General features: G+C 52.0%; 3 protein-coding genes across 14 annotated transcripts in view; 1 reads left to right on the forward strand and 2 right to left on the reverse strand.

The window, feature by feature from the left end:
• CSMD2 (CUB and Sushi multiple domains 2) overlaps positions 1 to 7,959 on the reverse strand; it is a 610,060-nt gene extending 602,101 nt beyond the window's left edge. For all 9 annotated transcript variants that reach the window (XM_045476609.1, XM_045476606.1, XM_045476605.1 and 6 more), the window contains exon 1: positions 7,638 to 7,959. In XM_045476609.1, the coding sequence (XP_045332565.1) occupies positions 7,638 to 7,827 (190 nt within the window). In that variant the 5' untranslated portion in view covers positions 7,828 to 7,959. The remainder of the gene's footprint in view (positions 1 to 7,637) is intronic.
• Positions 7,960 to 13,443: 5,484 nt separating this feature from the next.
• LOC123597574 (anther-specific proline-rich protein APG-like) lies at positions 13,444 to 20,861 on the reverse strand. 3 transcript variants are annotated; one of them, XR_006712167.1, is made up of 4 exons: positions 20,113 to 20,342; positions 19,635 to 19,823; positions 17,181 to 17,311; positions 13,444 to 14,977 (listed from the first exon to the last, which is right to left on the reverse strand). XR_006712167.1 is itself a non-coding variant. In XM_045476619.1 (2 exons), exons 1-2 carry the CDS (start codon positions 20,859 to 20,861, stop codon positions 19,702 to 19,704), a joined length of 534 nt encoding a protein of 177 aa, XP_045332575.1. In that variant the 3' UTR covers positions 19,546 to 19,701. The 3 variants fall into 3 exon arrangements, 1 of the variants encoding a protein (XP_045332575.1); XR_006712166.1 differs by lacking the exon at positions 13,444 to 14,977 and adding an exon at positions 16,285 to 16,945; XM_045476619.1 differs by lacking the exons at positions 13,444 to 14,977; positions 17,181 to 17,311; positions 20,113 to 20,342 and adding an exon at positions 20,450 to 20,861 and having other exon boundaries at positions 19,546 to 19,823.
• Positions 20,773 to 23,885, forward strand: part of CC1H1orf94 (chromosome C1 C1orf94 homolog) — a 37,669-nt gene continuing 34,556 nt past the window's right edge. For both annotated transcript variants that reach the window (XM_045476617.1, XM_045476618.1), the window contains exon 1: positions 20,773 to 21,618. In XM_045476617.1, coding sequence (XP_045332573.1) covers positions 21,290 to 21,618 — 329 coding nt within the window. In that variant the 5' untranslated portion in view covers positions 20,773 to 21,289. The remainder of the gene's footprint in view (positions 21,619 to 23,885) is intronic.

Genomic DNA, 23,885 nt, shown 5'->3' on the forward strand with positions numbered 1-23,885 from the left:
CATTTAAAATGTTCTGACATTGTACAGAAACAAATAGGTAGAAAGTAAAAGGCAGTTTCCAATGGGGAGATGCTCCAAAAAAAGGAGTGCTACTGAGGTGAACCCCTATACCACGGAGGAAATTGCTTTTTGTGGGAAGAGTCACCCCACTCCCTAGCTTTAGGGAGGACACAGTGCCTTCTTTGGTGCTAGGCTGCACAGGGGCTCCTGGCATGTGCCTGGCATATTTCTCTGATAGGGTTCGTGGTGATGGCCACAGAGGGCTCCCAATTTCTCCCTGAAGAGTGACCTCTGATAGCAGGAGATTGGCGCCTCCAGCATTTTAGAATCTATGCAAGAGTGGATACAAGGGCTGATGGGGATTTTCTATCTGCTGGGATTTCACAATTCAGGTAAATAAAAACCTGAGGAGCTCTGGGGAGGAAGAAGGAGATGCTACAATAGCGTGAAGCAGGTAGTTTTTGGTGCCCTCACTCATTTCCGTTTCCTTATAGTGCCCACCCCACATGTCCCAGTAGCCCATCCCACTCACCTAACTCAAGCTGTCCCAATACATCCTGACGCACCCCCGTCCCACCCCATCCCACCAGGACACATTCACCTCCACTCTACCATATCCCAATTGTCCCATTCCACCACACCCAATACCACCCCTCCCATCCTATCCCATTCCACCCCAATTCATTCTAACCCATTCCTACCCCACCCACCCCATCCTACCAGTCAATTCCCTGAACACTCTCTGTCTAACCCTCTCAACCCCACCTCAAACCATTGTATTTCACTCAACCCTATTCCCTTCCATTCCACCATCCATCCCAATCCACCCCAATACATCCTACCCATCCCATTCCCAAAACCTCCCCAGCATTCTTGATCCTACCCCAACTCATCCCTTCCTATATGATCTCAGTCTATCTCAAATTATTTTATTCCTCCAATCCCAAAGCATGGTATTCCATTACATTCCCTCCCTTCCCGTACACTGCTTTGCCAAGGTTCTTGTTTGTGATTGTATACAGAGGCATGACCATTCTTTGTGTTACATGAAGCCACATGAGAAAGCCAAAGGGTCTCACCCTCCCCCAAACATCTAACAGTTGAGTGTGTATCCAAGTGGGAGAGGAGAAAAAAAGATACAGAATCTCATCTTTAAAGGAAAGGTATGGAAAGATAGTCCAGGGAACTGAACTCTCAAGAGTCCAGAAAGAAAATAGGGCACCTGGGTGGCTTAGTTGGTTAAGCATCTGACTTCAGCTCAGGTCATGATCTCATGGTTCATGAATTCCAGCCCCACATTGGGTGCAGAGACTGCCTGGGATTCTCTCTCTCTCTCTCTCTCTCTCTCTCTGCCCCTCCCCCATAGGCATGTACACACAAGCGCACACACTCTCTCTCTCAAAATAAATAAATAAACTTAAAAAAAAAAAAAAGAGTCCAGAAAGAAAATAAATATGAGTCTCCCTTGTCTCTCTTACCTTACAAGAGCCAGGAAAAAGTTCTAAGAACCACACCATCATTTTCAGGTTGAGAAAACCCCACATTGCATAGGCCACCCTTTGCTTTCTTTCTGTGGGTCCAAGGGAGAGTCAAGTTCTGTTCAAAGCCAGTGAATCCTAAGACAGCGTCTCTGTGAGGCAGAGGACCCTGAAATAATCCTCCATTTTCAGGTTCATCCAGATGGTCCCCTGTTGTGGAAAATCGTGCCGCGGACAGAGAGTAGGGGTTTGGAGGCCATACTGGTCTCAAGGAGCAAGGCCCCAGGACAGTATCAGTGACATCAACCAACCTCTAGGGGGAGATACGGGATCCTCCCTGTTACCCCTCCAGGAAGAGGAGTGATGGTTGGGTGAGTGGGCCACCCCACTGAAAGTGCCGGGTGTACTTTCAGCAGGAGGAACGGGGAGGGAAGACTCTTGCAGATGCACAGAGCAGTACCTCAGAGGGGCGCTGTGTTAGAACCCTTCCCCTCATGATTCTAAGAGGCCGGTGTACATAGTAGCAGCAGTCCCAGTGGTGGTGGTGGTGATGGTGGTGGCCGTGGGCGGTGGCGGCAGCATCTAACACATACTGAATACTAACCAAGTCCCGCACTGTGACAATGCTTTCCAGGAATTAGGAGAATGGCCCCTGGAGTCAGGTAGCCCTGAGGGTTGATCCTGCCTCCTTTACCTATCTGCTCTAGAATCTTAGCCACACTGCTTAATTTGTGAGCCTTTGTCTCTTCAAATCTGATAAAGTGCCTGGATTGTTATGCGAATTGAATAGTAATGTCTAAGACGCATTAGCCGGACTCACTGAAGTGCAGCTGCTATCTGTGAGACACAGAAGGGCTGGGGCTGCCTCCCACCTAGGGGCTGCGTCTTCACCCCTTCCCACTCCCATAAATCCTTTGCCTTGGGAATGCCCAAGAAGGCAGTCTGAGGGTCAGGAAGCCTTGGGTTCCAGGGAACCTGCCTCTGATCTTCTCAACAGGTGCTTATTGAGTATCCGTGGTCTGGTCTACACTGCCCTGCCCGAGTTCACAGACCTTCAGGGGATACAAACAGGTATCACCTCACTAAACAAGACATCCCAATATGTTCTGATGAGTTTTACAACAGGGGAGCTTGGGGATTGTGAGAGTTCATGGCAGAGTTCAATCAAGATGGGTGTTTGGGCCTAGCAGACCAAGGTGACATCTTTGCAGTCACAGGAGCTATGGTGGAGATGCATGGACCAGGGCCGCATGAGGGGCTGGAAGTCTGGGGTCCAGGCCTTGAGTGCCAACAGCAGCACAGCATAACTCGGGGTGGGGGCAGCCCAGGGGGAAGAGCAGGGCAGAGGCACGCAGCCTGGGCAGAAGGATCCCCGGGGGCATAGCGCCAGCTGGGCCCCCTTAGAAGTTGAACCACAGTGGGGTTGTGAGTAAGATATTCAGAGTTGGACAAACTGGCTTTAAGCCCTGGCTTGGCCATTGACTTGTTATGTGGTTAAGTTACATATCCTCTCTGAACCTATTTCTCCACCTACAAAATGGGGATAATAATATTGCCAGCCTGACCACATTGCTGTGATGGTTGAGTTAATACAAGCAAGTGCTTGAGATGGTACCAGCACATGATGAAGACTCAGTGACCACCAGCTATTAGTGTTACTCCCTTGGATACCTAGGGGGTAGCTGCGGTGGGGGGAGGCGCAGGCCACAATGAGGGATCACAGGCTTCTCAGCTGAGTCCTTTGTCCTCAGGGTTACCGCTCCAGCCCTGGCTTCCACTAAATGGGCACACTGGACGAGCTAGGTTATGCACTGCGTCTGGTGCATTTCGGATTTCTAGTCCTTTCCACAATGCGGGAATGACTTGCCCCTTTTCCAAGTGGAGAACGTGAGCTTGGAGAGGTCTGAAGATCAACCAGTTCTCCCACAAGGAACATCTGGCTCTGCTGGGCAATCAGATTACCTGCTGGCCTGAAAATGATGATGAAGCAGAGGCAGGTCAAGGTGATGCTGCCGAAGCCACCTGCTGGACTCTTCTGGACAAACCCAAACCCAGCAATCTAAGAGCCTGCAAATCTGGTTCTCTAGTCCCCTTGCACATGATTCCAGGCTCACCTTCAACAAAGCCATGTTCTCGCCAGCCAGCTGGAGATACGGTCAACATCATCTGCTATGCTCAGCTTCTTTTTTCAAAACCATAAACTTGCTGCTCAATTGCAAATGGAAATTCAAATCCCTACTCTGGTGACTGAGTGGTTCAAGACCTTTCCTTGGGGGTGTGGGGACAGTTATATCTAAAGGCTTGTTGCATCGATTCTGAAATCTAAGGAATGATCTACCAATCTGTGATATTTTGTTCTAGAGGGAGAGCAACGGGGGACCAGGGCATCTTCGTCACCTCTGGCTGTCTTGCCTCTAAAACTCTTGATTTAGCCTTATCAGTCCTTAAAAAACTGTCCAAGAAAAAAAAATATTTAAAAACCATCCACTGATTTAACAACCATCTATCAGGCTCCAATTCTATGCTAGGTCCTGAGCTGAGTGCTGGTGATATCAAGAGAAATAAAGTACTGTTCCTGCCTTCAGGAAGCTCATAGTTTAATACAGGAGACAAACAAATAAATACTTTGAATACAATTCAATTCGTACTATAATCAAACACTGGGTATGATCAATGTCCCAGTATGCAAGAAACCTCTGGAAACAAGCACTTAGGGAACAAGCAAAGCAGGGAGAATTTTTTTTTTAATAATTTGGTATTTGATTTTTTTTTTTAAGCAATGAAGAGGTCAGCATGGGAAAAATCAGAAGTTCGTAGGAATTCCTTATACTTCCAGTTCAATATGGCTTTTATTTTGAGTTACTTAGTAAGCATATGGGAGGCACGACAGCCTTGTCAATGCTCAGAGCCTCTGAATCCAGAGAAAAGTAGCTAGGTTAAGAGCAATTGAGGGTCGGCACTAGATGGCCATCTGGTAGGGGAGGCATTGAAAATGACTCTAAGGTTTCTGGGCTGGGTAAGTGGAAGGCTGCAGGTGCTACCAGCCTACACGTGGAATACTGGAGGCTCAGGAAAGGAAGTAATGAGCTTGCTTTGGAAGGGAAACATCTAGGTGAAGTTATCCAAGAGTCAGTCGGATATATGGGCTGTCTAGACCCAGAGTTTCGATGGACTAGGAAGCCAATAGATATATCAGAGGTGTCTTGGCAGGAGGCATGTCTGGCAGCTTCACTGTGGTAGTGGAAGGGATGGGCCCTGGTGAGCTCACCCACAAAGTGGTGAAAGGAAATGAAGAAAGACACAAGGAACGGAACACTGCAGGAAACACTTACAGGAGGGGAAGAAGTGCTTCCACCAGAGACTGGGAAGGAACAACCAAGAGGTAGGAGAGAAATCAGCAAAGCACCGTAGCCCAGAAACCCAAGGAAGAGAAATTTTGAAAGGAGTAAACCAAAGTGTTCAAAGTCACAGAGAGGTGAAGGAAAATAAACACAGAGTAAGGCAGGATGGATTTGATAATTAGGATGGTCATCGGCGATCTTTCCTAGAGAATTCCTATCCTAGGGACAAAAGGCACCCTGCAGTGAGTGAGAGGTAGCAAAGAAAGTGAGTTGAAGACCCCTTTGAAGACACTCATAAAGGCAAAGAGATGGGATGGTAGACAGAAGGTCACTAAGGCTGAGAAATCTGGTTAGCTTGTTTCCTATTAAAGATTAAGCTGTTCACAGGCCAAGGGGAATCAGAAGAAGGGAGACAGACTGACCCACCGTTAAGAGAGGTTGATGAGAGGTTTCTATGGAGGCTGCAGTGGGGGGGGGGGGGGCTGCATAGTGTGAGGCAGGGCCCACATGGAAGGGGTAGAGGTCTAAAGAAAGGTGGGTGAGGAGGCTCCCCCTTTTCAAATCCTTATATTCATTTTATTCCGTCCTCCCTGGTCCAAGGAAGGGAGACAGCTCAGTCCTGAGCATCTTTTAAAGTCACCAGAGTGAAGAGAACACAAAATGAATGTGCTTCCCTCTCTAAAGTGCCAAACTCTGCGATCATCTGTCACCAAGTCCATTTCCAAATCTCTGCTGCTTGCAAGGCCAAAAAGCACATCAAAATGCGGGAAAGGTTTTTAAAAAAAAAATGCACTGGAAGCACCGTAAGTCAGAGTGCCCGCCAGAGAACGAATGCCCCCTCCCCCGAGCAATTCACCACCACCACCACCACCACTGCTCTACTGACCACAGAGCTGGAATCCAATGGATCTCTACAAGGCAAGATTGCAGCATCCCCCAGCAGTGTGCAAGCTCCTGTGAGTCGGCCCTTTTCTTTCCCCAGGGACATGACATGCCCAAGGGGCAGGGACAAATCTAGCTAGAAAAACAGTTTCATCACATCAGGAGCAGTCTAAGTCTGCTGAGCCAGAGCAAGGGCCCCACCTGGACAAACGTTGGAGAGGCCTGACAGTCCATAGCAGCGGTTCCCCCACCGCCCATGTGGCAAGTCTGGGTGACCAGCAGTGTCGCGGTGAACAGCGCAGCCACCCAGTGGGTGTGGATGTGCGCGAGGCCTGAGCTCCTAGGCGAGCGCACCGCGGGCGCCCCTCTCTGGGTGTCGGCAGCTATGACTCTTAGGAGAACCCAGAAAGTCCTGTCAAGTCGGGATGGGAAAGCTGAGGCTAGCTTGGGGCGCCTTCCCAGACCAGCAACCGGAACATTCCTGGCTAAGGAGGTGGTGACTGTCTGCAGGTACGGGTTCACTGGATATTGGAGCCCAGAGCGGGGCGGAAAGCTCTCTCGTGAAGGGGCGCACTTTCTAAGAAGGGAGCACTTGGGATGCTGGAGTGGCGGAGGCCAAGCCTTCAGAGGTTCAATCGGTGGTTTAAAAGAAAAAAGAAAAAAAAAAAAAAAAACCACCAAAAAACAAGAAAACAAACAAAAACATCACGGATCCAGGCCGGAGGTGTTCCTAGTCCAGGCCTAGGCAGCAGGTGTTACCGGTTTTCCCCCCCAGTGAGTGTCAGCCTCTGGGCTAAATGAAAATGCGGCCCCAGGCATCGCCCGTTGGACCCGTCCCCACCCGGGCACGCGGAACTTTCTAGGCTGTGGCTAGAGCTGAGCGTCAGAGGGGTGCAGGAGATAAAGTGGAAGGGCACCAGTCGGGGCCAGTGATCCCCACTGGAGACTGGGTTCTCCCGAAGGGCCGCGTGCCTTCCCCAATACGCCAGCTACAGCCAAACACCCGCGAAGTTCCGGGACTCGCCGCACCCGCCGGGTCTGCCCCCCTCCCTGACTCGGTCGCAGGGAGCAGGTCCCGCCGCCCGCGCCGCCGCAGCCGCAGCCCCGGCGCTCGGCTGCAGCAGGGCGCGGGAAAGGGCACTTTGGCGCGGAGTGGGAACCGAGGGGAATGTGGCGGCGCGGAACCTGACGGCGACACTCCCTCCCCCGCCCCCGGGCACAACCGCCGCCCCCGCCTCCCCGTGGCTCAGCACCCTCCAGCCCCCAACCTGAACCCTCCCGCAAGGCGTGCGCGGGACCCCGGCCCTGGGCGCGCGCCCACCTGATTCCTCCCTTCTAGCCCCGAGCGCCGGGGGAGGGGGACACTTGGGGAGGAGGTGGTGGCCGCAGTCTCGAGGCGGCTCCGGCTGGGGCGCGGGCTTCATTCACCAGAAAATGGGCGGGGGCAGGAAGGGCAGACCCCGCAAACGCGGAAACGCGGAGGGGGCACGCCATTCGTCTACAGCCCCCAGGACCAGTGTGCCAACCGGAATCGGGAGGGGGCGGTGGGGGGAGGGCTCCAGGAAAGTTTATCGGGGAAAAGCCTGGCACCTTGGGGGGCTGGGAGGTTTGAGCAACTGAAGCCACGGTCCGGGTGCCCCTCAACCCCTGGCGGGGATGTCGGTCTCCCAGGCCCCCGCGCCGGCCGGATCCGGCCAAGTTGCGGCTGGGGGTAGCAGTGAGGGTGACGGTGGAGGTGAGGACGCCGCTGAAGGGGGGGTGGGGGGAGGATGAGGGGCCGACTGAAGCGAGGCTGAGCAGGAGGGTGGGCGACTGGGAGTGGGGAAGGTTAAGGGGGAGAGCGGGGGAAGGGACAGGGACCGTGTCGGAGAGGGGTGGGCACGGGGCTCGGGTGGGGCGCGCGGCCGCCGCGTCTCCCCGGCGCGGCCGGACTTACCCGCGGCGGCCGAGGCGCCGAGCAGCCCCCAGCCCAGCAGCAGCAGCAGCGGCGGCGGCGTTGGCGGCGGCGGCGGGCGGCCCCAGCGGCTCCCCGCGCCCGGCACGAGCGCCGAAATCCCGGCTCCGCCGCGAGCCCTCCCCGCGGGGCGGCCGCAGCGCCCCTGCTCCCGTCCCAGCGAGCGCGGCATGGCGCGGCCGGCAGCGCCGAGGGAGAGGCTCCGCTCGCCGCCGAGGAGAAAGGAGGTCAGGAGAGCTCTGGAGCTTTTTTCTGCTCGGAAAAAAATCCCGGTACGCGGGAGCCCTGAGCTTCTGCGGCTGGAATGAACCAAGTGTCCGCCCGGCCGGGGAGAGGCGCGCTGCGCTCTCGGAAATGACTCGCTCCAATCCCGCTTCGCGGGGTTCGCGCCGGGGGGCGGGGGGGGGTGAATTATCCCCGGATTAATCACTCCGGAGCCGCTTCTCCGCCGCTCCAAATGCTGGGGGTGGAGGCGCAGCAAAGGAAAAAAATATTGGAGGGTGGGGGTTCCTCTTCAGCGCCACCTCCACCTCCAGATAAACCACAAATTACATCTAAAGGGTTGTTTATTCCTGTTTGTTTTACAATTGACCAGTTTCTTTTAAGTTCAGTCCTCTCGTTGCCATTTATAAGATTACCCATTAATACACCCCCCCCATACACACGCGCGCGCACATACACACAGTGATACACACACACACACACACACACACACACACACACACACACCAGCCTCTTCCACGTTTGGAAATCGGAATACTGTCTGGGAAAAGGTAACCAAAGAAGGATGCGGTTTCCCAAGTCACGGCTCCTACGAGCTGATCATGGGTGGTGGCTTTGAACTTACAATCTGGGGCCGAGGACTATGTTTAGGAGCCCCATTCGCAATAGCCTCCTACCCCATCCCAGGAGAAGGGTGTGCGTGCGCACATCCAGGGTTAAGAATTGGAGGGGAGGGAGGTGGCGACCCGTCCCTTAGGCTCGGTGCGGTCCTACCCCTGCCCTAAGACAAAATCGGGATGGAGGGAAGAGTGCATGTGTGCGCTGAGGTGGGGGAGGGAGTGGAGGGGGGTGCCTGGGGCAGGTGAGGTTGGTGGAAGGACGGTGCGAGAGTTAACTTGTACAATTTATCCTCAAAATTAAATAGCCGGACCCTGCCTCTTCTCCCCCACCCCTCCCAACCACGGCCCCAAACCCGGGGAGTTTCTCTCAGTGGCGTGAGCTGCTCCCCCACCTCTCCCCTGTCGCCGCTGCCGCCTGCCCCCTAGGGCTCAGCGTCGGTCCCCACCCCATCCCCCACCCCCACTCGGTCGCCCTTTCTGTCTCGCCTTCCCTAGGCTCCTCCGTCAGTCACGATGGCTCCTTCGCTGTCTACGCCAAACTCAGGGCGAGGAGGAAGAGATACTGCGGGGGAGCGGGGGGAGCGGGGGGAGAGGCCGGAGGGGACCGGGAGGGGCAAAGCTGGGGGTGGGGAAAGCCCCCGCTGGCGCGCCCAGCCGAAAGGCACTACAGTCGGTGAGCACCCCACCCCCTTTGCCTAAGGCACCGGGAGAGGCTGCGCTCCGGGCTTAGGGGGTTTGGCCAAGCCGGAGCTCGGGTGTCTGCGAGCCCAGGGGGCAGTGCCCTGAGGTCCGTGGGGCCTGGGAATGTTTGGGAAAGAGCCTGGAAAGGGCTTTCAGGTTGTCGATCTCAGATGGGGAGGGTGATGGGCTGGGCAGGGTCGGAGGAGTGGGTGCTTGTCCTTGCTCCCCACGAAAAACTTGCTCCCCAAAGCCACGATCTCCCAGCCTCCTTGATGCCCCTCCTCCCCCACCCCAAGTTGTTCCGGTTTCCCTGCATGAGCTCATCCCACAGCTGGGGAGCCTGCCCGGTGGCCCAGGGCCGGCGAGCTTCCTCCGAATCGCCGGCCCATCCCCACCCCCAACACACTTGCTTTCTCGCCCCTCTTGAAGCTGCCTCGCTGGGTGCCAAGAACCAACCGAAGCAGCCAGAACTCCACAGTGAAAGGCCTGCTTTATGTCCCCAGGGCGGCGGGGAGGGGGCTTTTCGCTTCCCATTGTCCAAGCCCAGCCCCTGAAAGAGAGGGCTCAGCCAGCCACGACTGGCCTCGGCTTTCCCTCCAGTCCTGGGGAGGAGAGAGGGACTGGCTCTGCGGTGAGTGGGTGGCGGTCTTGGGGGGCTATTGGCTGGGGCCTTCCCTGGGGTGGGCTCCTGGCTCCAAAGCTTGGGCCTTCCCCCTCTCCTGCCAGGGAGGTTAAAAGAGCTGGCAGATACCCAGCCCTCCCCAGCAGCCCACAGCTGGGCAGAAGAGTCTGGGCCGCTCTATACTTCTAGGGCTCCAGCCCAGTGGACTCTCCCTACAGCCTTCTCGGCCCCAGAACTTTGCTCTCTGGCTGCAGCCCACAACTGAGGTTTGCCCCCAAACCTTCCTTAGCAAAAGGTGTATTTGTCATCCTTCTCTTTGGGGGCTGTGGAGGGCAAGGGCGCACTTTTCATTCCTGTAAATGGCCCAGTTACTTCATCCACTATTCGTCCCTCTCTGATCTATTTGGGTCCACGTACATTTTTACTGAGGCCTCCTGGGCTCTGGGCCCTGTGCCAGCCTATGCTGTGGGCAATGCAGATGTGGACAGTGTGTAGTCCGGCTGGGGAGGATGTGGGGCACAGGTGGGAACCCCACACACATGGCAGTGGTGATCACCATGACGCAAGGGACATGTTCCAGAGACGTATCAAGACTAAGTTTGTCTTGGGACTTGGAGAATCGAAAGGCTCATGCGAGGAGGGAAGTAGGATTTTGGCTGGACCCTGAGGCCTGGGTAGAGACTTTGGCAAGGTGAAGATTTACTCAACAAATATTTATTGAGCATGATTACATGATGGACACTGGACACTAGATAATGAACAGACACCCAAGTGAACAGTCCCTGGCTTGATGAAGATAGGTGATAAATAAATATATATAACATCACAAATTAAGGATGCAATGAAGGAAAAGTTCATGATGCCATGAGAAAGAATATGAGGGAACATAAATAGGGGGTCTGGGAAGACTTTTCCGAGGCAGTGACCTTGAAAATGGGATCTAAATTAAGCAACACAGCCATGCCAAGAGGTGGGAAAGGGATTTTTGGTACAGGGGTCATGGGCAAGGCCCCCCAAAAGGGATAGGGACACAGGAGATGGGGTGTGGGCCTGCATCAAGGTGAGGAAGAGGGTACACCCAGGAGGTGAGGGAGGAGGTGAGAGCACAGGATCCAGATCATGCAGAATCACAGGGGATGGTGAGAAATTTGGATTTTAGTCTTAGGCAGTGAGAAATAAGAGGTTTGTTAGTTTGCTAGGGTTGCCATAACAAAGTACCACACAGTGTGTGGCTTAAATCACAGAAATTTATTTTCTCACAATTCTGGAGGCTAGAAGTCTGAGTTCAAGGTGTCCACAGGGTTGTCTCCTTCTGAATCCTCCCTCTTTGACTTGTAGATGGCCTTCTCCCTATGTCTTCACATTGTCTCCCCTCTGTATGTGTCTGTGTCCAGATTGCCTCTTCTTAAAAGGACACCCTAATCTCATTTTAACTTGATTACCTCTTTAAAACCCTGTCTCCAAATATAGCCTCATTCTGAGGTCCTGGGGGTTAGGACTTCAACATATGAATTTAGGGGAGGAGACACAATTCAGCCCATAACAGGAGGAGAGGACTTTTCAGGTGGAGGGAGGAGAGAAAGCAAATGCATGATGGTCAGAATATATATTTAAAGAGAGATTTGTTAAGGCTGTGTGTAGCGTGACTGCTTTAGCAGGAGATACCCTGGAAAGGTAGACAGCTCTGAATACTGGAGAGGTGGACTTTTACTTCTAGGAAGTAGAAGCCAAGGGGCACAGCCTGGCATGTGCCCTGACTTCTCTGTAGGGAAGAGTTGGGAAGGACAGGGCAGAAAAGTGGAGTGCACTGGGGAGGTTACTGCAGTAGTCTTTGCTGGAAGTGATGTGGGCACAGGCAGAGATGGGAGCCTCAGGAACATTTGCAGGGCAAGGGAGAGGCAGGAGTCCAAGAGGTGATAACAACCCTCCACCCTGTAGCCTAGGAGAGTGTGGCTCTCAGCCCAGTTCCTGGGGGCTGGCTTCCTACATGCCCCTTCCGTTCTCCCCAGAGCAATAGGCAGCCACGGGTCAAGATGTCTCCACGATATCATGTTGCAAAAAAAGCCCAATGCAGTATAGTGACTCGCCAAGATAAGCTTAATATCTAGATAAGATCAGAGTTCATTTTAGAAAGAAAACAAGACCTGATGCGCTGGAGAATTCAGCCTGATTCAAACAGGGGCTGTAGACTTGATGCCCTGAAATTTTCATTCTGACCCAAGAAGAAAATGAAGGAGCTTTCTGAAGCCCAGGGGTGGGAGGTGGGGCAAATACGATGCTGTAAATAGTGAGGGCAGAAATGGATGTTGAGGGGTGAGCAGGACTGCAGAGAAAGGCTACAAAGGCAAGGGCTCAAAGGAAAAGCCTGGGGTCTGAGTGGAGGGTGGGGACTTGAAATCATGAACATGATCAGACAGAAGCTAGTATTTCCCAAGAGCAAGGCTGTCACTGTGGAGATGACAGTGATCTGCTTCCCAGGGAAAGGTGACAGCAAGGATTGAGAAAGGAAAAGCCCAGAACAAAGCGTGATGAGGCTATGGACCACAGAATCCAGGAGGGGGAAGTGAGAAGGGCCCATAGTCAGCCCTTCCTCCAGGGCCACCAAATGCTGGGGCCACCAAATTTTAACATTTCTTATAGAAAAATGTGTTTGTGATACAAGGCAAGGGACAGCGCTCACATCAGTGGCAAAAGAGGGCAGAATTCTCAGCTTGTCAGAGGCCATAATGCACAGGACAAGGGCTATTCTAGGCTGTCGTCTCTACTTGAAGCTCTAGTCAGCTCTGCTATCACGCCTCCGTGCCTTTACTCATGCTGTTTCTTCTGACTGCACTACCATTCTTTTCTCACTGTGTGGAGTAAATGGTCCTAGCCATCACTCAGCTCAAGTGTTGCCTCTCCCAGGTAGCCTTTCCTAACCGCGCCCCACTCCCCCTGCTGGATGCCCCTTGCAGCATGGCCAGCTAGCTGGATCTCAAAAACGCATGCTTCACCTTCCATGGCACACAGCACTGTTCTCAATCAGGGGCAATATTGCCCCCCCCCCACCCGGGGGACACTTGACAACGTCTGCAACCTTCTTTGGCTGTCACAGCTGGAGAGTGCTACTGGCATCTAGGGGGCAGAAGTCAGGGATGCTGCAAAACATCCTACAATGCCCAGGGAAGATCTCCCCCACCCCCCGAAATTACTCAGCCCAAAATGTCAATAGTGCTGAAGTGTCACTGAGAAGTGGCTACATTTTCCAGTCCCCTTTGTAGTTGGGTGAAGTCATGAAACAAGGTGCCAGCCAAAAGAATGTAAGCAGAAGTGGTGTGAGCCACTGCAAGGCTAACCCCATAAAACCCTCTCATCCTTCCTCCTCCATCTGCTGGCTGAGCATGTGGGTCCCTTGGGGACGGCAGAGCCACAAGCTGGAAGAAGCTTGGATCCCAAATCATTGTGTGGAGGAAAATTACCACCCAACAGGGACGCCGGAGACACACCCTTATCTGAGAAAGGATCTTGTTAAAAAATTTTTTAATGTTTATTTTATTTTTGAGAGACACAGAGTGTGAGTGGGGGAGGGGCAGGGAGAGAGGGAGACACAGAATTCGAAGCAGGCTCCAGGCTCTGAGCCATCAGCACAGAGCCCGACATGGGGCTTGAACTCACAAACCATGAGATCATGACCTGAGCTGAAGTTGGGTGCTCAACCCATCGAGCCACCCCGGTGCCCCTGAGAAATGATCTCTAACAGCATTAAGCCACTGAAATATTGGGAGCATGTCACAGCAGCTAGCAGTACCCTTACACATGCCTTCGTGTTTTTTTCTGTAGTCATTGGCTTACTCCTCACTCACTCATTCATTTGTTCATGTCTGAAACATTAATCTGCATGCCAGGTTCCATGCTGGGTGCTGAGGTAACAAATACGAAGAAGAATAAGGCCTGGCCAGTAGGCCCTGCCCTCATGGTGTTGATAGTTTATTGAGGAAGGAGTTCAACAACAAAGCATGACTAGTTACTCTGGGAGAGATATAGCATGGGATGGAAAGGAGGAGGGCTCCGGGCCTAGTTTAGGGACAAAGGCAGGTGAGAGGTGGCCCTGTCCAGGAGACAGAGTGAGGCTTCTGCAGCACTCCTGAGGCCCAGGATGCTGGCAGAAGGGTGGGGGGGGGGGAGGGGAGGGGAGAGGGCTGAGAACCTCCCTTCTGCACTCTCTGGGCTCTGTAATTGTCAGATTTCTCCCTGTCCCGCCTGTACCCTGGTAGGCTGGGAGTTGCCTCTGGCAGAAACCTCCTCCTGAAGGTCTGAGTCCCTAGTACCTGCAGAGTGTCTGTCATCCTCTCCTCTTGGATGTCCCGCAGGACACTGTGCCCCAGCCTGCTCACACCTTGACTCCCCCTGCCTCTAACCTGTCACCACACCCCGCCTCTGTGCTCAGTGCCTCCATGTCCACAGGCTCCTGAACTGGAAACCTGGGGCCTCATCCCAGACCCCCCTCAGTCCCTACTCCAGGCAGCCCCCAAATCATCTACATTCTGCCTCCTTAATATCTCCCAGGTCCCAGTGAGGGCCCTCCCGGTCTTTCTTTCCAGCTTCTTACAACAGCCACATCACAAGTGCCCCAGTTCTGCTCTCGCCCCATCCAACGTAGCTTCCTCTTTGCCACCAGCGATTTCAAAAGCACTACCCTGATTTTACAGCTCCCACACCTTCCCAAGACGGTTCCCCATGACCTCCAGAGTGAAGGCCAAGCTCCCTGCTAGATTCTCTGAATAGGGGCTTCCGTTACCTGCCCCTGCCTGCTCTTCTAGCCCCTGTCTCCCTGCTCCCCCAACCCACCCGCTCATGCTCTAGCCATTTGGAGGCCCTGTGCTCCTGAGATGAGCGTGCTTTCTCTCTCCCATCGCCTTGGACCTTTGTGCATGCTGCTCCCTCTGCCTGGAATGCTGTCCTCCTCCTGCTGTGGCTGGCGTCCTCCTGTTTGTCCTTCAGAACTCGGTCCAGGTGTCAGCTCTTGCAAGCAATCTTCACCAGTGCCACTTAGAGTGCCTGGTACATGGTGGGCATTCAGTAGAGCTTTGCCGGCTGGCTGGCTGGCCGGAAGGATGGATGGATGCTTGACTAGGTGCTCAGTAATGTTTGTGGAATGGACCCAAAGGTGTCTCCCCTAGTCTTCATTATTGGAGCTCCTTAAAGAAATGCCTTCTCTGAGTTATGATTTAATGTTATGCTCTATGTCTTCAGAGAACCCCGATGTGAGAAACTGACCAACTTAATGGCATTTCTGTCTTTATGAAAACAGAATTGAATATATTGCCCACTATGTCACTCAGTGTCCTTTACACAAGGACTCATGATGAATTCATGCTTGGGGTTATTTCCAGGAAACATTTTGTCTCCACAGATGAAGATGTGTATTTTCTGCTGTCAGAAAATAAAAACTCTGCCTTCCGACGTGTTTCCATTTTTGCTTTAGCTGACAAATAAGGAAACTCAGTTTTATTACCTTATTACCTCCGTGGTTCTGACCAATTCAGGTGCCTGAGAGTACCAACTCTTTCTGGTTTCTTTAGATGGAGTCAGTTCTTGCTTTATTCTTCAATGCTGTAATTTTTACTTTTTAATCTGAAAGCTGCCTCAAATCATCTCAGCACTCAGCTAGTCCAAATCTTAAACGAATGCATATTGGTGACCAACATCCTGGCCCGGAAGTTATGAAAGGGAGGGCAAAACACCAAGCTTGTAGCTGAGAAGGATCCCACATAAAGCCTCCCCAGAAATTCTTGGGGTACCTGTCATGATGAGTCTGGCGGGAAAGCCAGAGCAGGAAGCAAAAGGCCAAATGCATTCTGACTTTTTTGCTACCTTACTTTCCCACCACTACCAAGTCGTATTCTTTTCCTCCATTTCCTCCATTCCTTCCTTGTTCCTAGCTTTAAATGGAGATCCCATAAGCTACCATTTTCACTGTAATAGCTGATAATAATAATAATAATCGGTATCTTTTACTGTGGGCACACCATAAGCCTGGCACTGTGCTGAGAGACTTTGTGTTTTCCTATTTGAACCTCGCCCCCTCCCAACCTGTCTATTGTTTTAACCACTTTGCAGATGAAAGACAAAATGCCAGAGAAGTTAAGCATGTGTAAAGCCACTCCACAGTAAGTAGCAGAGCAGGAATTCAAATTCAAGTATGTTGGCTACCACAGCCTAAGCTCTCAACAATCTCCTCACATGTGGGCAAGGAATGGAGGCAAGAATAAGGGCTGATATTCCCTGGGCAATGGTGAGGATTGCTGATGATGTTGCTGGGAGAGAGAAGTCACAGCGTCATAGCATTGCTTCTAGAGCATTCTGGTGTCCTTTTCAAAGTCCTAGAAATGGCTGGCTACTCTGTGGCCAGGTTCAGTTGCTGGGACAATATCCAGGGGAGGCTTGTCCCTGTGATACATGGCTCAAGAAATTTACCTGGGAGCTCCCTATGCATGGCCCCCCCTCTGGGCAGCTTGACCCATTCAGGCATCATTGGCCTGGTAAGAAAAGGGGTTTCTCTGTGGTTTTTTTAAAAGAGCCTACAAGAAAATTTGAAGCCTAAGAATGTTTTTATTAGCTCCACAATACCAAGTAGAAAACTACAACATTAAAATCAGTAAATATTCAATTAAACGCAAAATGTAACATTATGTCAACTTCATTAACTGTTGAATTTAGTAGTCATAAAAATTTCATTTCATTTGATAACAGTTTGATAACATCTCATTTGATAACAGCAGGTTGGACTTCTCTCACGGCGCAAGATTTCCCAGGTAGGCACCAAGAAGGGTAAGAAATCATAGCCAACCATAAAAGAAATAAATTACTCATGGCCAAAAATTTTCAAAAGCAAAATGGCAAAAAGCCTTTCAAATTGTTTTACAGCCAAAAAGTTATATTTATGGTGAGAGGTGGGTGTGTTTAAAATGTTAGATGAGGGATAGGGCCTACAGGAGGAAGCCGGTTTCGCGCCTATGAAGGTCTTCACAGAGTGCAGGCCACGCCCAACCTGGATGAGCTCTCCATCCTGTCCATGTTAGTGTCAGTGATGGAAGCCGGGTAAGTGGAGGTTTGGGCTGGAGACTAGGGAGGGAGATTTGCTTCTTCCTGAGGATTCCCTGCTTCTAAATAGAAGAGCAAGAATCCCTGAATCCGAAATAACGATAGCTTAATATCCACTGTACCTGTTCTAAGCTGTGCACCTGCATTATCTCAGCAGTCACAAAACAACTCTATGAGGTTTATTATCCCTGTTTCCCAGATGAGCAAACTGAGGTATGCAGAGGTTAAACAACCTGCCCAGGGTAATAAGGGCAGTAACAGGTAATTGAAGAATTTGTCCAAACAAATTGAACCTACCGCTCAAGGTGCTGAAGACAGGCCGGGGTCCCTGCCCTTTTCCAGAGCTTGAAGTGAAGTGCTCAGTGGTGATAGACTCCATTTCATGTGCCGGGCACACAGATCTATACGTGCTGGAGGAACACAGCCACCTATCCTGAACAAGAATGGAATAAGTTCAGTTTCCTCCACATCTGCTGTGTACCAAGCACCTATGGAATGCTTTGCTCCCTTCACTTGCCTGTAACAGTCTCTAAGCTAGAGAGAGGTCTTATTTACCTCCTAGCCCTGCGCCTCGCACAATCTTGGTCGGTGGCAGATGCTCAAAAATGAGCCAAGTCTAGAAAGGCTTAGTTGATGATTGGAGTCTGTCCCTCCATCACAGAGCAATTTCCCCAGTACAGCTAAAGTCCTCCCTCCCTACACATAGCACAAAAGCTGTTATTTAGAAACTCCAGTAGCACACATTTTAATGTAATCAACTGTAAAGGAATCAGTGTAATCAATGTAAAGGAACTAATATACAGCACTTTTATGTGCCTCTTATGTGCCAGGCATTCTAGGGACTTTCCATGTGTTAAATAGTCATTAGTAATAGTATATCTACAATTCTACCAAGCAGGTGTTCCTTAACATCCCATTTTACAGATGAGACCAGTGTTGTGAGCTACATGCTGTCCCTCCAAATTCATATGTTCAAGTCCTAACCCTCAGTACCTCACATACCTTAGAAGTGGAGATAGAACCTGCAAAGAGTGGTAAAGGTAAAATGAGATCGTTAGTGTGGGTCCTACTCCAATATGACTGGTGTCCTTATGAGAAGGGGACAACACAGACACGCACAGAGGGAAGACCATTCGAAGACACAGGGAGAAGACAGCCATCCGTGAGCCCATGAGAGAGGCCTCACCAGGAACCAACCTTCCCAACACCTTGATCTTGAACTTCTAGCCTCTAGAACTGTGAAGAGATAAATTTCTATTGTTTCAGCCACCCATTTTGTGGTACTTTGTTCTGGCAGCCCCAGAAAACTAATACACCAAGGCACAGAGTAGCCTGCCTAAATCTACATCGCCAGAACACATGAACTCAGAATTTGAATCCAGGTAGGCTGGTTCTAGAGTCTATGTGTTTTAGGACAATGAAAATGTTCTCTGTGCTGCCCAAAATGGTAGCCACCAGCCTCATATGGCACTTGAAATGTGGCTGATGGAACTAAGCAGCTACCATTTTTAACTTTATTTACATTAAAATAGAATTAAAATAGCCACATGTGGCAAGTGGCTACCACATTGGACATAGTTTTATGCGATTTCTAATTACTTCACTTATGTTTTTTGGTAGAATCTTCTATTTTTTATTAAGTTTATTCATTTATTATTTCTGAGAGAGGGAGAAAGAGCGAGCACAAGCTGGGGAGGGGCAGGGGGAGAGAGGAAGACACAGAATCCGAAGCAGGCTCCAGGCTCTAAGCTGTCAGCACAGAGCCTGATGTGGGGCTCGAACTCAAGAACCGTGAGATCATGCCGAGCCAAAGTTGGATGCTTAACTGACGGAGCCACCCAGGCGTTCCCTTGCAGAATCTTCTAGAAACCTCAGCTGTGTGCTCCAAGAAACATGCCCCTATCTTTATTCCCTGTCCCTGCTACATTTTATTATTGTTATTATTTTTGCAATCCTTTCCAATTTAGCCCCTGTTGCCTAGTCTCCTGCTGAAGGGGAGAAAGAGCAGGAGCGAGTGAGCTGGCTAACTTTCCAGAATCCTGTGGCCTGGGCAGTGCTGGGCTGTTGGTGTACTGCTCTAAGCATAGGTGTTAGCCAACCAAATGCCAAGCAGCACAAACACTGAGTGACATTTTCAGAACTATTAATATTTCATCAGAAATGATCACTTTTCCTTTAAATACACCATCTTAAAAGGTTTTCTACATTCTTAACTATAATTTTATTCAGTCTAGATCCTCAGAATTTTCCCCAAAGGAGCACATCTTCAATTTTATAATGAAAATCAAAGGGGAACGAAGCTCGGATTTCAAAATTGAGAGTCAACATCTCCAGGAACTCGGGCCTTCTCCAAACAGCAAGGATGTGTGTTGGGCACCTACTGTACCACCAGGTGCTTTACGTATGGTATACCATTAATTCATCCGGCACATATTTATTGAGTGCCTACTATGTGCCAGAAATGTGGTTTTCATAATAATTTATCAACACCATTTTACAGAAGACGGTTCCTTCTCTTCCTTCTGTCTCATCTCCAATGTTACCTTAGCTCCCAAAGAGGTCTACCTGGATATCCATCTAATTCTGCCACATTCCCCCCTCCCTTGCCTCCCTTTGTTGGTTAGTTTCCATCAGGGCCCTTATTTCATCTGCAATTGGTGCTTATTTACTTACTATGCTAGTTTGTGACCTGTCTCCCTGCTCTGGAGTATAGGCTCCATAAAAGCAGGGACCCCAGGACGCTTTGTTCACCTGCCCATACGCTCACCAGGAGGTGCTCAGTCACTACTGGGAAATGAAGGAGGGAGCATGGGAGACTTCAAAAAATTGGCTGGCGTGACACAGCTAGGTGGTGGCAGGGTCCGGGTTCAACCCAGCTCTGGTCTGTTCCCATCGGTTCTTCTTTCCAGTCATCTGGTTCTCCCTTTACTGGGTGAAACCCTGGAGGAACAATGATTCGTGGAGTCAGAGAGCCTGGGGAAGGTGCTGTGTCAGCTCAGAGTTCTGCGAAGCCCATCCAGTGAGGGGGGGGAGCCCACTGGGGGGCAAACTGCTAACTTAGCCCTTCTTTCCGCACCTGAGCCCCTGACCCCACTCCTACCTGCCCACCCTCCACCCCCAGCGTAGGAGGGACTGGTCGATCTCAAAGGCTGAGCGCTCAGCATCAGGCCTGGGGCGGGTGGGGGTCGCGCTGGGTTTGAATCCACTAGAAAGAGGGCCTTGGACACACCCCTTTCTGACTCGGAGACTGGGTTTCCAGCCCGGCGGCACAGTGGTGCTAACTTCACAAGCTTGTTAGGTTGCGCATGACACAGAAAGCCCAGCGCTAGGCACACGGTAAGCTCCCAACATAGTGGCCGTTTGGGGTAAAATGAGGCGACCCAGGGCCAAGGGCCCAGGCAGGCGCGGAGGTTTCCTACGGAGCGGCGGGGCCAGGCGGAGGCGCGGCGCCCTCAACTTCCAACAGCAGCAAGGGTCCTCCGGGCCCCCACCCCCACCCTGCCGTGGGGCCTTGGGCACCGAACCCGGGGCGGCCCGCGCACAGAGCCGTTGCGTTTGAAACCCACAGAGGAATTCTGGCGCTGGACTGGGAGGGTGTGGGAGCCACCGACACGCAAATAGGCCCAAGCTGCCACGTCCGGCGCGGCCCGCCGAGACAGCGCCCTGTTGAGGCGTGGGGCCCCTGGCCGGTCGAGGCTGAGCGCAGTCCAGCGCGGGGGGCGCGGCAGGTGTTTGCTGGGGGCGCCGGGGCGGGCTGCGGGCGGCCGCACTCCCGGGGGCCTTCCTGCCCGAGGCGGCGGCGGAGCGGCGCAGGCGACTGGGACGCGGGCGGGCAGAGGGGCGAGCTAGGCGGAGCCGGCGGGCCGTTGGCCCCGGGCGGTGCGCAGGGTTCCCTGGGAAGGCCCCACTGAGGAGCTGATGGCGGGTCCCCGCCCCCACGGCGCCTAGCAAGGTGCCCAGTGCCGGGCTCTCGCCCATCCATCCGCGCGGCTTAGCGGGCGACAATGGGCTGAGCCACAGGCTCCGCAAGGTGTCAGGGGCGCCTCACGACGGGGGTGTGCCAGGGACTTTGGGGAGAGCCCGCCCTCCCCCTCCAGCTGTTCCCAGATGTCATTCTGCCCGCCCAGGAGCCTGGTTCCTGAGCTCAGGGGGATTCCACGGTTACTAAGCTACTGGTTTTTGTTGACTTTCAAATATTTTCTTCTAAGGGAGAGGGGGAGGGGGGCAAAAGTCAGGAGACAGCAAATAAAAAGAAATCAAACTAAGCTCCCCCTCCCCAGAAGAAACTTGCCCTCCAGCCACCACTCACACACACATCGAAGGCCTCTGAACATAGTCACCTTGCTGGAGGAACAGCCAGACAGAACTGACCTGCTTCTGCCCCTCCTCCTCTCCCCTTCCGGTGAATGAGGGGCCGTGGTGGATGGTCCCCCTGTCTTGGAGCCCTGGGTGGACAAAGGAGCTTCGGGAAAGAGAGGAGGAGGATGGCCAGTGGGAATGGGCTCCCTTCATCCTCGGCCCTGGTGGCCAAGCGCCCCTCCGCCCTGGGCCCATTCCCCAGATACATCTGGATCCACCAGGACACACCCCAAGACAGCCTAGACAAGACTTGCCACGAAATCTGGAAGAGAGTTCAAGGCCTGCCCGAGGCCTTGCAGCCCAGGACCTCAAAAGAACAGCTGTCTGCCCCCATGACTGGGACTCCAAGAGACAACGGGCTCGGCTTCCAAGAAGAGTGAGTGTCCCCCCTATGTAGCTGGCACCAAGGGAGGAGGGAAGAGCAGAAGTGGGACCTTCTGGGGGAATGTTCTGGCCCATTGTTCAGTCTGGTTAAACCGTAAAGGTTGTACACTTTCCCTCCATCTGTTGTGGTCCTTCGTCCAGTCTTTATAAGGGAGGTGACTGGGTCCTGGACTTACTGGGTGCAGGGCCAGACCAGGGCTGGATTTCTGTTGCCCCTTTATCAGTCCACTACAGGGACATTTTTCATTTTGCACAGGCGGAAACCCACACTGGCCAGGGCTGAAGGTTAGATGCCCGTGGCTTTGCCTGGAAGCAACTGGGTGATACTTCCCTTTCTCAACCCCCAGAGGCTACGCATTGGCACGGATGAGTCTGGTGGTTTAAAACCACATCTGGAATTCCCTAATACAGGGAGCAGCTGTCCCATTCAGCCTCCACAGAAGCCGCTGCAAGAGCGCACATCAAAATATTTACTGGGAAGGCATTGACATATTCAGAGGACATAATAGAAAATTAAAGTGCGGGAAGATGGCTGTAAATAGCCCTTTTCCTGGATGGGAAATCCTGTGTCTGGGAAACACAGAGCTAAATGTTTCTCCACCAGGGCAAAGGCGGGCAGATATTGTTGGGGACAGATATCCGCAAGGAGAGGAAGATGGGAGAGTTCATTAGGAAAAGCAAGTACACCACCATGGTCATTAATGTCAGTGCTGAGCCCTTGTTCAATGTTTGGCGTCTTCCAAGTGGGCTGCAAACATTAATTAATCCTCCCAGAGTCCCTGTGAGGCAGGTATTAGTGTCCCCATTTTACAGATGGATTAAGTGTTAATAATTAAGTGCTAATTAAAGACTAAGTGATAATTAAGTGTCGCCTGTTCCAACACATGTTCCTCTTCAGCTCAGAGATGCTAGAGTGGGGGATAATTTAGGCAATTATCAAATGTGTCTGGTTTCAGGGATTTCTATGAAAGAGCTAGGAAGAAAGGTGAAGTATAACCACTACCCAGGTGCGCCCTACCTGCTGTCCCCTTTCAGGCTGCAGGTGAAGTTGAAACGCTCTTTAGCTATTATTGAGTATCCTGCCCTGTGCTCAGCACGACATGGCTGGGATGGGAATGGCCCGTCTATAGCCAAAGTCCTGCTGTCCAGCCCTCCAGTGGCACTGAGCCTCTCTCCCCTGCCTATGGCCATCTGCTCTGGGACAGGGCCTTGGCAGGGGGCCCTTGGGGCTGTGCTTAGCTCTCAGTGGCCAAGAAGCTGATTGTCCACTTTGTGGACCAAGGGTCAGTGGCAATTTCCAGTAGATGGCACCCTCTGTGCCAGGTCACACTGAGTTAATGGAGACAGACTCTACTTCCAGTCTGCTCTTGGCCAAAAAGTGAACTGGTGCACCTTTGGCCAGTTGCTTAACTCCATTTGGCCTTGATTTTTTCATCTGCAAATTAAGGGTGATGTGCCCTGCCTTGTCCACCACGGAGTCGATAATGAGGATCACACGTGATAGACACAGGAAACCGAAAGCTGCATTATGCAAAGAAGGCTGTCCTTAAATGTAATTCTCAGAGTTCAGGGGTTTTGTTGCTGTTGCTGGCTTCAAAATATGGGCTTTTCGCACTATGCTCACAGACCCCAGAGTGCTTCAGGGGCCACCCTCGAATCAAGGGGCCTGGTTGCTGGGCCCCCATCCCCACTTCAGACAGGGCTGTTTGGCTTTTTGGGGTTTTGCTTCCTGGAGTCCTGAGTAAAAGCTGCATTTGGGGAGAAAAAAAAAAAAGGTTCTGCTACTGAGAACCGAGCTGGGAAACCACTGCCTTAGATGCATAAGCGATGTCATAACCGCGTAGATCTCTACCAAGTAGAACACGAGGAGCTATTCTTGACATCAAGGCAGCTGTGATGGTGGAGTCAGATACTGGGTTTCAGATCGCGTTGCAGCCCTGTGCCAGCTGCAGAATTTGTTTAACTTATGTGAGCTTCAGTTTCCTCATCTGCCAAATGGAGATGATTACCGCCATTTCAGAGGGCTGTTGGGATGATTAAATGGGATATTTAAACATTCCCGGTAATAACGGTAATAACTAGGATTTGTAAAAATTCCTTGTAATAATAATGATGATGATGATTTCTTTAAGCCCTGCAATTACTACATGAGGTTGGTACTATTTCAGACTCCCCCTCTTCTTACTTTTTATTATGCAGCTTCCCATGCATAAAATAGAATAGTGTGGTGAATGTCTGTGTGTCTGTCACAGAGCCCCA

The sequence above is a fragment of the Leopardus geoffroyi genome, chromosome C1 (assembly GCF_018350155.1).
Source record: "Leopardus geoffroyi isolate Oge1 chromosome C1, O.geoffroyi_Oge1_pat1.0, whole genome shotgun sequence".
NCBI lineage: Eukaryota > Metazoa > Chordata > Mammalia > Carnivora > Felidae > Leopardus > Leopardus geoffroyi.

Coding starts and splice junctions, on each gene's coding strand:
- LOC123597574 (XM_045476619.1), bottom strand. CDS start 20,861: ATGGGCGAGAGCCCGGCACTGGGCACCTTGCTAGGCGCCGTGGGGGCG. Junction 19,824..20,449: donor TCCAGCGCCAGAATTCCTCT/GTGGGTTTCAAA, acceptor TTGTTCCTCCAG/GGTTTCACCCAGTAAAGGGA.